General features: G+C 33.2%; 1 protein-coding gene across 3 annotated transcripts in view; it reads left to right on the top strand.

Moving 5' to 3' along the window:
- Window positions 1-12,704, top strand: part of LOC140443147 (lysosomal acid phosphatase-like) — a 33,395-nt gene that overhangs the window by 10,868 nt on the left and 9,823 nt on the right. For 2 of the 3 annotated variants that reach the window (XM_072534239.1, XM_072534238.1), the window contains exon 3: window positions 2,747-2,851. In XM_072534239.1, the coding sequence (XP_072390340.1) occupies window positions 2,747-2,851 (105 nt within the window). Of the gene's footprint in view, window positions 1-2,746; window positions 2,852-11,670; window positions 12,020-12,704 lie in introns of those variants that run through there. The other variant, XM_072534240.1, reaches the window with a different exon arrangement.

Below are 12,704 nucleotides of genomic sequence, written 5' to 3'. Positions count from 1 at the left end.
TGGGCGACTTTTCGATTTCTATTAGCTCATTGGGGACGAGATTGGTCATCATTTTTGTTTTTCCATAGTTTTTTTTTAAACCGACTTTCTGGGTTACTTCCTGTAGTTGTTGTAGCATATTTCTGGCTTCTCCTAAGTTGTCTGTTATGAGAACAATATCATCGACATATCTGAGATGATTGAATATCTTTCCATCGATGCTAATACCCTTTGATTCCCACTCTAGACGTTTAAATGCGTACTCCATAACTGTTATAAATAGTTTTGGCGACAAGGTATCTCCCTGCCGCACCCCTCTGCCAATTTTTATCTTCTCAGTCATGCAATGGAGGTTAACGGTTGTTGTCGCATTTTCGTATATATTTCGAATAATATTTGCATACCTGTGATCTATTCTGATAGTGCTTTTAAGATAGCAACTGTTTCGACTGTGTCAAATGCTTTGTGGAAGTCGACAAAGATAAGAGCAAGGGGTCTGTTATATTCGATAGACTTTTCAACTAGAGTTTTAAGGCATTGCAAATGGTCGTTTGTTCCGTGTCCCGCTCGAAATCCTGCCTGTTCTTCTGATTGAGTCAGAAGTCATTGAAAACAACAGAGGCTTAAAATGTCTAAGACCCGCACTGGTAGTTCAAAAAATTATCAAAATTAAAGACGCCAACAATAAGGAAGAGAAGGACAAATATAAAATAACAAATATTGTCGAAAACTTCTACACATCCTTGTACAGCTCGCAAGGCCAGCCTTGCTAGCCAAAGGGATATAGTATAGCCAAGTACTACCAAATATAAAGGGATTCGAAATAGAAAGAGCTTTAAAAGAGCTAAAAAATAATAAAGCTCCAGGACTCGACACGACGGTATAATTGTCGAGCTCTTGAAAACAAGCAAGACATTAACAATCCCTACACTAACAGAGCTATTTAATAGATGTATCCATAATAGCAAGATCCCTAAAGACTGGAACGAGAGTCTAGTAATACTCTTACACAAAAAAGGGGACAAATGTGATCTAGGGAATTATAGACCTATATCGTTGCTCAGTCAACTCTATAAATTATTTATGAGAATTATTAACAACCGGTTAACCTACAAAATGGACAATTACCAACCGGTTGAACAGGCTGGCTTCCGCAAAGGACATAGTACAACAGACCATCTGCTGACAATGAGAACATTGATAGAGAAGGCAAATGAATACCAACTACCCGTATTTCTTGCCTTCGTCGACTATGAAAAGGCGTTTGATAGTATCGAGATGTGGGCTATAGAACAAGCTATTAACAATTATAGAATAGATTCGAGATATAGGCAATTAATACATAATATATATGAAAATGCAATTATGATAGTACAACTAGACGAAAATACAAATCCCATCCCCATTAAGAAAGGAGCGAGACAAGGAGACGTAATATCGCCAACGTTTTTTAACCTATCCCTAGAAGACGTCTTCAAAACTAAAAATTGGTCAACCTATGGCATTAACGTTAATGGCAACAAGTTAAACCACCTCAGATTCGCTGACGACATAGTGATTATAGCGAGCACATTCGAGGAACTGCAAATTATGATGGGGGAACTAGCAACAAGCTCCCCACAAATGGGGAATATGAAAAAAACAAAAATAATGACAAACACAGATGACGCCAGACGTATAACTATAAATGGCAGTGAGATAGAACAAATCCAGGAATATATCTACCTAGGCCAAATCCTGAGACTTGACAAAGAGAACCAAAGTGCGGAAATTACTAGAAGAGCAAGACTAGCATGGGCAGGATTTGGAAAACTTAGTTGCATACTTAAGAACCGCAAAATACCCCAATACTTGAGGAGCAAAGTGTTCAACCAATGCATCCTTCCTATCATGACACATGGATGTCAAACCTGGACAATAACCAAGGCAAACATGAATAAACTAGCCACAACAGAAAGAACAATGGAAAGAGCAATGTTAGGTATACGACTGTCAGATAAAAAGGGAAAGACTGGGTAAGATCCAAAACAAAAGTCGAGGACATAGCAACAAAAATTGCCAAACTTAAATGGAGCTTCGCGGGCGACACTGCTAGACAAAAAGACCAACGTTGGAATACTACAACATTGGAGACCTTACGAAAGTAAACGACCAAGAGGAAGACCACAGACAAGATGGGTTGATGACATTAAAAGAATAGCCGGAACAAATTGGAAATATGTTGCTCAGGATAGAGACCGATGGAAGGAGTTGGGAGAGGTCTATGTCCAAACGTGGACGGCAGAAAGCTAAGAAGAAGAAGAAGAACTATAAAATCTTGGAAGTCGCTATATAAATTTTTGTTGAAATCTGTGAGTGTTCTGTGCACGAATTAAATACATTTTTAATGATTGTATGATACTGCGATAACTACGATATAAAGTGGCCTTCGTGACCGAAAAATCTTGCCACAAATAATTTTTTTATTTAGACTTATCTTAAATCCAAAATTTATTTCCGGTCAACAGACCTAAAAACACTAAATATGCGAATTTGACAAGGATTTCTGTGACGAAATAACACCTCGTATTCTGTTTGTATGTTTTTTTTTGTTAATATAATACTGAAATATATTATTTTTTAACAATCTAATATTATACACGACCGTGCAGTTAGGTCACGTTCGCACTGACGTATTTTTTTGTTGTCATTTAAACATTACCCACCTATTTCGAAATATGTAATTAGTAAATTTGAAGTAAACACTTCTTCAAAAAAAATATTTTAGCTTTTTCGTCATGGGGCAAGAACACCAATTGGTTTGTATGAAAATGATCCTTACAAAGCAGTATCATCTGAAATCTGGCCAGAAGGTTTTGGACAATTAACTAATGTAAGTACATAGTAACCAATTTACCATCCAACAGTAAATTATTTAATAATATGTATAATAGAAAATAATAAATTGATCCAAAATTATTTTAAATATTCTTGAGGCAGCAATTCAAAGTTGCAAGTCGTTTCAATATTCCATTAATTTTTTTTTAAATACGGTTGCAATTGTAACATCATATAGAATCCAATCAGATGAAAGGCTTTTTACAGCTCCAAAAAACGGTAAATTTCTTCATATTCTTCTTTTGTCTATAAAGAAGTATATTTTCTTAAGGCTTTTTCAAAGCGTTTAAATACTCTGTCAGGGTGTCGGCCGATATGCGCTCGACCGTTTTGCGCCCTTACGTGAAATCGGCTGGTTTGCGCTCTAACACTTTCTTAATGGAGATATAACTAATTATTTTCTTATATCGACCGTTTTGCGCTCTCTTGTAATCGACGTTTAATTTTATTCTACCATAACGATCAGGTAACGGTTAGGCTAGTAAAATTAGTTTTAAAAAATCATAAAACTATAAAAAAATAAAAATAAACCATCTTCCCTTCACACTTTCATTCAGGCTTAGGACTATCATAGTTTATACATAATATAAACATTGGCGTGTTTAGAAGATGTTTTTTTTATTTTTTCATTTTTTTGGTTTTTTTTTTTAATTTGTTAATTTTTTTTGTTTTTTTTTAATTTTTGTTGTTTTTTTTTTTATTTTTTTTTCAAACTTTTTATACAGTAAAATACAAAATATTCTTGGGAATAAAAAATTTTCTATTTATTGCAGCTTCTGGATATATGCCAATATCCTTAAACACAACCTTAAGTCCCTTGTATCTTTATATTTCTGTAAAGTTTTGGATATTCTTTCATCAAGATTAAGATATGTTTTCTTGCGGTGCTTTCCTTCTAGATTAAAAGTAAATCGATCATAAAGGTGCTCACAATATTCTGCTTCTTTAACCAGGCGCTTCACTAATTGGAATACATTGGGATGTGGTCTTATTAATGTATTCAGACGATGATTCCAACCTTCTAAAACGTTATTACTGCGATGTCTTTGATCATGGCAATTCCAAATTTCCTTGGTAATGTGAGTATTTTCTAACCATTGTTTGACAAAGTAGTCATAAAACTGTTCCATTTTTTCAGAAATAGGAGAGGTTTCTTGAATGCATAACCAGCCATCATCGATATCTTCTACGGGTAGATACGCTAACGCAGCACACATTCTTATGTGCAAACGTATCTCTTCGTTGTCAGTGTATTCACAAACAAGTCCAATATTTTGAACATTTTTCCATATACATTGATTGAATTGAAAATTACAACCGGAAATTTTGGCTTCGGAAAAATAATTTTCTAAAGCACCAATCACCATCAGAGATGGTTTCCAATTTGGTAGTTGCTCTTTCATTGATGAAAATAACATATCGTATGTCTCTTGGGTTTTGTTAGGAAGTAACGCAAATATCAATGGAATTGTATTTGTCTCCTCTGACGTACTACCAATATCGATATGAACGGTATATATTTGACTAAATTGCTTACTGCAGCTTTTGAATGTTTCACCCATAAATACAGTGTCCTTACTGTTAACCAAAATCTCCCTAGCTTTGTTGCTGGCAAACACCAATATTCTATATCCCGAGGGAGTGGTCTTGTCGATAAATAAAAATTTCGGTTTGTCGCTCATTGTAATAATTTCTTCTGGAAATACTATTTCGGATGCTGCCGCTGGATCTGTGAGCAGCCCACGCGCACGTTTTCTACAATCGTTTAAACCACTTTTTACTGAAGAGAATTTTGGGAAGTCTGTCACGATATCCAGTCCTTGACTATATAATCTTTGAAATTCATCTTGATATATTTTTGACATCGGCAAACAAATATTATCTTCCCTAGCTCTTTTTCGAGCATTGAAGACACACTGCTTCACTTCTGTCGCTGCAACACTCGGCTTAGACAGATGTTCGGCTTCCTTAATTATTGTGTTATTATCCATAATTATATGTCCTCGACATATTTCAGTTTTCCCTTTCAAACAACTCCCAAAAACCGAACCATCTTTATTTGTTTGTTTCATACGAAAACTGTACCCTTTATACAATGCACATGGTTTTCTCTTCGAAGTTTCAAAATTGCCATTTTTAAAACACTAACTCACACTAACTCACACTGAGTCACAATAATTCTTGATCCTACTATCTCAAAGAACGCAATAGAAATGATTGACCATCAATATGGTCATTATCACGTAGAATTTTCAGGTAATTTTTATGTTACCATACCCTTTGTTAATGACTTAAGTAGTTACCAGTTCGCATTATCAGGTATAAAAGGAAAGTTAGTTTCAGCGATCTCTCATTTTGGGAATTCTAGTTACTAATTATATCTAAACAATTAACTTCCAGGTAGAAGGATTATAAACAGAGGTATTAAAGATTAAAGAACACTCTGATGTTCGACAGTATTAGAAAAATTTAATAATTTTGTTAGTTAAAATTGAACTGAATGTTAAAACCAGCGGCAGCCGGCCAGGTGAAGTAGGTGAAGGTGAGGTTCACCAAAAAAATATAATTAAATTGAGACAAATAAATAAAAAATAGAAGCAACAGTATTATATCTAAATTCTGAAATCAATTATTTATTCTCTTTTAATTAATCTAATAATTAAAAAAGACAACTAGCTTTATTAGCGGTACATTCTTGACGGTCAAGTCCTGACCTGTGTCACTAGCGGTGTAGGATTCAGGAAAAGGTGAATATCATTTTTGAAATGCGAAATCCATCTGCATAAGCGTTCACGGTTGCCATGGCAACGTGACGTCAGCCTATACTTAGTGATAGCTGAGAAAACTGGCGAGTGCAGTTCCGTCTAAAAATATATTATCCGTCTTCCCCACTGTTGGATGTGCATTTGGTATTCCTATTTTTCGGAAATTTCTCTTAGCGACAATATTCTGAAATTTAGTCTATTATATACAAATTTTTTATATAGTATAGTGTATAGTATAGTATTTATTAGTTTAGTTTAGTCACAGTATTAATTTTATTTGTTTAGTGCACTTTATTAATACATTTCTCTGTGGTTTGTTTCGGATTTCGGATATAAAGTGTTCTCGCAGATTTTGTTTGGACAAAAATAATTTTAGACAGACATGAATCCAATGAATAACTTCTTCTTCTTCTTTCTATGCCGTCTTCATTAACGGAGGTTGGCGACCACATTTCTAAAAGTTTCTCTGTCTTTTGCAACGTGGAATAATTCGTCTACAGTCATGTTTGTCCAGTCACGAATATTTCGCAGCCATGATTTCCTCTTTCTACTTATTCCCTTTTTGCCATCGACTTAACCATGCATGATGACCTGCAGAAGACTATATTATGGTGGCTAAATTAATGACTTGGTGTGTAATATATTAGAGACTCCGTTTAGGCATTGGAAAAATGAAGATAAAAGCGATGTTCTTTTACATGGTCGACCAACAAGTATTTTAAACATCTGCGCCTGATTCAGAGTGGTCGGCTGCAATCAGCATCTGACTCAGAGTGGGCGGCTGAATCGAAACTCACCAACCCGTTTTAGCTGGCGTGGTGTTTTAATCGCCAAAAAACTCTCAATGAAATGTCAAGGTTCAGAACTAAAATACCCCAGGCAAGCAGAACGAATCATATTTAGCATAAGTGCCATAAAAAACTGTTTTCAAGTTATTAGGGCCCTAAACTCTATACATTTTTTTTAACGAATTTTTAATGAGATTTGGGCCCAAAGTAGGTACCAAAACTCCTTTTGGCTCCGGCAAGCTTTCCTCATCTTCACCACTTTTTTACGCCACGAGCCGCCGCTGGTTAAAACAAGTCTTGAAAGCGTATGGATCCGCCTACCAGTAAAGGAATTTGTACTGTATTTATATTTTTTAAAAATGGTCGTATTTTATTGCCCTTTATTGAGAGGGTTTTTATCATTGACGGGAACTAGAAAATGCCGATAATTGGTGCCTGCGGTCCTTTAAGAGAATGGTCAGTATAAAGAGGTATAAAAGAACGAGGATTTCCATTTCTAATAACCGGGAATTAAGAATCGGTCGTTATACGCAAGTGGTCACTTTATAGGAGTTGACACTTACAAAAGTTTTACTGTTTATGTCTTTGCGAATGTTAAATCATGTACGAATAAAAACAATAGTAATAATGGTATAATCACAAAGCATAACAAGAACGTTTTATGTCAGACAGCAAAATTAACGAAATAAAAAAAGCGGATACATATTCAAAAATAATTAGAGATAAAAAATATTCGCAAAATTTCGAAATTTTTATTATATTTTCACAAATATGCAAATTAATTGTTATAAAGGTAATAAACAATAAAATAAATAGTAAAAATCAAATAAATCGAGGCTTATCAATGGTTAAAATACTTTTATGGTAAATTTATTACTTTCCTTAATATATAAAAACTTAATTATAATAAAAAAAATAAGAATATTTATTATAATTAAACCATTTAAATATTTATATGTATAGTTTTTCCTATTCTCTATTAGGAATTATTATATAATAGTATAATTAACTTTAATGACAAGGGTTAATATATTCAAATTTGTAACAAAATATGCTTTTTGCTTGGTATGCCCCATTAAGTAACCTTATTTAAATCGGTGATAGAATAGATATATATATATATATATATATATATATATATATATATATATATATATATATATATATATATATATATATATATTGTAAATGTGTAGGGGAGACCGAGGTTAGTTGTTACAATTTTTACTTTTTATTTTTTTGTGCATTCAATATGTAAAATACCTGATAAAAATTAGTGTAAGAAGCACTCACTTCGATATAATTATTTTAAATATTAGATTTACAAGAAACTTGCCAATTTAAAAAAAAAACATATATTTGTTTAGTTTTGGAAATTGCATCTGTTTCGTGGTTGATGTGGATGCGTGTGATAAACTTATTTACCACGGAAACAAAAATAAAATTGAATAAAACGTAGGAAAAAGTTGTTAATAATATTTATTATCATAAAGCGAAGTTAATTCTCGAAGGGATTGTATGTATCGCGGACCGATCCAAATGGTGTCTCAATGATTACTGAAAACTAAAACTCAACACAGAACACGCGTTCTTTGTTTTTAAAAGCCAGGCCATAAACTTTTATTATCGGGCTGGTCGTTATATTAATTTCGTTTCCCATAAATGCAAAGCACTCAAAATGTATAAGTAATTAAAGTGTCGAGCATATCTAATATCTGTAGTAAATAAACATATTGAAAAAACAAATTTCTATTTCTTATGTATATAAACCATTTGCGAAAATGTAAATTTTAATATGAGATTGTTTTAATTAATTTTTGAATACAAAAAATTAATTCGTAATTAGCTTGTCGCTATACATCAAATAACCCCCCAATTGGGTAAGTTGCTACATGGCAAGGGCAAATTGTTACACTAGTAACTTTCATACTTTTCAAAGAATGTTTAAATTTCCTTATGAAAAACTTTAAATGAACTTTATTTATGTTTTATTAAAATACAAACTATTGTGCGACATTTTTAAAAATTATTTAAATCAGTTATTAGACTAATCAGACTGGCAATATATGCATACAAAAATTGGAGAATCGTCACTGCAAAGTTCATGCACCCACCCCTTACAGTCTACACATTGCACCCATTTTTTTTTATTTTGAGTTATTGTATGAATCACAACATATAATGCAGGAACATTTTTCATTTTCTTCATCTCTTTCTTTTAAAACAATTGTCCTTTTGACTTTTTGTTTTCCGTTTTTATTAGCTTTTAAGTTTCTCAGTTGCTCTTGCTGTAATAGTGCTTGCTTTTCAGGTGTGTCCGTCAAAATAGCCGTATGTCTTCGTTTCCTATTTTGTGCAGTAGTTTTCCTGGGGTAAGTTTTAGGCATAGGATGAATATCTTTAGGACTAGTATGTCCTGTAACTAAAGTACGAGAAGTTAAAAGGTTGTGGATCTTGGTCTGGTTCCTTGTTGATAACTTGTGGTGGCGTACTTGGTGGTGTTCGTATATTTTTTGGGGTTGCTTGTGACTGAAGCTCCATATTTTCTTGCGGCTCAGGTCTATCTGTAATTGATGATGGTAGAAAATCTTTATCAGTAAAAACGTCCCTCTTAAACGGGAAAATGTCAGTTATACGGAAACCAGACTGTATATTTTTTGAAGTTACAGCTAATGGCAAAGCATTTCCTATAATTGATGGAATGTTATAAATTGTCATTGTAACTACTGGATGAGCTTTCATCCAGCCATCCATCTGACTGCTAATACATTTTTTAATGGTCCAAAAACCGATATGTCTAAAGTTTAGAATCAATGAGAGCAATGCGAAGACAAGGTCAAGAGAACAATGCCATTTTCCTTGCAATAATCTATTACCTCAACCGACAAATGGAAATCGTGATTGTCCATTATTAATAATACTGGACTTTCCTTAGAACATTTAATATTCTTATGAAAATATTTCACATAAACTAAGAATTCCACTTTCGTCATCCATCCAGAAGGATTGCTCGTTCCTATATATCCTGGTGGTCCACTGAAAACAAAATGTTCTGGATAATTCTTCCGCAGAAAAATAAATACTGGCGGCATTGAGTTTCCACTGGCATTCACTGCCAGATACACTGTCACTAATGTTCCTCGTTTCCCCGAAGTGACCGCTTCCACTTGCTTCACACCTTTTGATGCTATTATTTTTGCAGGTTTTTGAACTGTAGTTACCCCGGTTCATCTAACTTGTAAATATCGTTTGCTCCAAGATTGTGCTTATTTAATACATTGGCGAGTTTGTCAAAGAATAAATTTACATTGTGCCTATTAAAGCTTGTGGCTCACCCTAAGCTTATAGCCTGAGGGATATCGATGGATAACTCATTGTGGCGTTTTAAAAAATTTGTTAGCCAGTCAGCAGATACAGTCTCAAATTTGGTCCAGTTATCAGGAACAGCTACTAGAAAAGACCATGGTATATCTTTGAACATTCAATAACATAAGAAGCTAATACATTTTCATGTAGAGCAGAGAAGATCTTGAGATTTTTTAAATATCCTGTGGACATGGTATTAGCATCTGAAAAAAAAAAACAAATTAGTTTATAGTACATGTGTTCATAGAAAAAAAATTCATGATTTTACTACACTCACTATCAAGCCCAATCTGGCTCTTTTTGACGTATTTCTGAAGCGCCATAGAATTGCCACAGGAAATCTTCTTTGCTGCAGCAATAATGATTTCCTGTGGCATTTCACCACGCTTCGTTTTTTTCTTGTAGGTTTTGATTTCGATCTATTAAAAATTTACTATTGTATTTACAATAAAATCTAGGTTACTAATAAACCTACACACACATTTCTTGAGATGGGGCAGGTTGTTACAATAACAACTTTTCCCTTGAAAATAATAACAACCTGCCACAGGATGTCATAATAAAAATAAATTGTAATTACTCATCAATCCAACATATTTATTCTTGTGCGTATAGACAATAATAAAGCTAACAGTCAATAAAACATGCTGTGAAAACAATAAGTTACTTTTCTTCTTCTTAGGGTGCCTCTCAGTTCCGAACGTTGGCGATCATTCTGGCTAGGATGACTTTGTTAGTTGCTATACGGAATAGCTGTGCTGAGGTCTTTCTATAGCCAGGATATTCTTCTTCGTCATGGGGCCCTTTTTCCTTCAATTTTCCCATCTTGAAACAGTTCAAGTTACTTTACCTTGTAAAAATAGAGCCAGCAAAAATTGAAACAATGTCGGAAAAATTACTGAAAAACACAAAAATGGTCGGTCTGCGTCAGAGCCTTAAACCTCACTAATCAAAGTGTCCAAAGTTCGTTTAGACGTAGTGAGGTATACACCGCATTGGCTAAGTCGAGTTAAAGGTGCTGCCATCTCCTTAAAGTGAATAAAATTAAATGTAACAACCTGCCTCTGTAACAACTATCCCCGGTTTCCCCTACTGTTGAAATGTATGATGATAAACTCCATTCGCTTAGCTCGGGCATATTTTGACAGATTCATTGTCGGAAACCTACAACACAACAATTCCTACTTCTCAGTATTAATAGCTCAAGTATCCTACTATTGCAGACTTCTTTCTTTGAAAAAAGAAGATTTATTCTAAATAGTGGAAGTGTATACTAAACCCATAACATTTTGGGTAGTATATATTTAAAAGATATATTTTAGTTGTTATAATTTAACATAACTATTTATTATATATGGTGCAAACAAATAAATATTGATTGTCGGTAATTTGTAAAGTTCTATTTTATATACCATTTAGTTTGTTTACTATTAATATTGGCTATAAGTACGTGTGCTTGGTTGTATAGTAATTTCCAGCCACTTCGAATCTGTCAAAAGTAACTAACTTCGCAAAAAAATAATTACCAAATTCAGTAGACAGTTCGGGCTGGAGATAGCGAACGAGTATATAACAAATATATAGCTAAATGGGTGTTTTAGGACCTGGCATATTACATATTTTAAATTAGGTTAGAAAAATAAAGTTCTAAATCAATTTTCTTGTGGCATTTTAAAGTAATTACTATTTTTATGGGAATAAGCCACACTTACAGCCGGTTTCCGAAAGGCTGATCATTATCAAAATTAGGTAATCTACTGTTAACAGTCGATTAAATGCATTTTGAGTTGCAGAAACATCGATCAAACTTCAATCACATAACACACATTAACTAATCTAACAAGCAAATAATCGATGATTAACAGCCTGTCAGAAGTATTTTGGGTTTCCGAAACGCTAATTATTATCGTTTTATCTATGTCAAACTTCTGTCATACTAGCTTGTCAGGTAATCTGAGATTTTTGGACGATTAATCTTATAATCTTTGGTTATGTACCAATGGTTTTAAGTAAATAAAATAAAATCTTTGGTTACGTTGTAAGATAAATAAACCTAAGGTGTTTTATAAAAAGTTGTTGTTTAGAAAGAACTCAAAAATATTGTTACAAAGTTTCAGTTTAAGAATTAAAGATGATAAATGACAAATTGGTAAACATTAACGAACGACACAAAATTATTAGTTAGTTAGGTTATGTTTGTGTGTTGATTTTCAGAATGCAGATTACACATAAACAGGAATGATGGTAAAGTGAAACAGCAACATTACTTTCTTAATTTAGAGCAAGATAAAGAACAATTCGTACAGAAATAATAAACGATTACAATCGATTCTACTGTTTCCATGTAAAATCGTATGTCAAATAATCTATAATCGGTGATTACGTAATTTTACCATAATTTTCGTTTCGGAAACCTGTCGCTTGTTAACAATTGATCAAATTTGATACTTGATTACATGATTGGAGATTTGAATAACGTTTCGGAAACCGGCCGTTAGAAGTTAAAGTAAGCTTATTGATCTTTCAATTTCCACTTCGGAGATCGTTCTCAAAATACAAACAACAAATTAAACAAATTTTCTTCTTTTAGGAAAATAAAGTTGAAGAAGATTGTAGATATCATTATAAATTTATAAATTCCAATGAAAATAGAAAAGTAATTTTTTTTTAAATATTTAACTCTTTACGAAACTTTAACCAAATAGGTGTCAATCTGTTTCATTATCTGCTTCTTCTTCTCCACGTGCCATTCTCTGAGATTTCTCAACCAGGACATTCTTCTTCATCCAATGCTGCGTTTACCTTGAACCTTCCTCTATATTATCATCCGTAGGATGCTGTATTTTTCACCACGGGTTATATCAACCAAATATTGAAGTTCTTTCACTTTGACGGTATACAATATTTTATTGTCTTTGTTTATTTTGAG

This window comes from Diabrotica undecimpunctata, chromosome 6 (assembly GCF_040954645.1).
Source record: "Diabrotica undecimpunctata isolate CICGRU chromosome 6, icDiaUnde3, whole genome shotgun sequence".
Lineage (NCBI taxonomy): Eukaryota > Metazoa > Arthropoda > Insecta > Coleoptera > Chrysomelidae > Diabrotica > Diabrotica undecimpunctata.
Note: the sequence above shows the minus strand (reverse complement) of the source record. Positions and strands in the feature narration are given on the sequence as shown.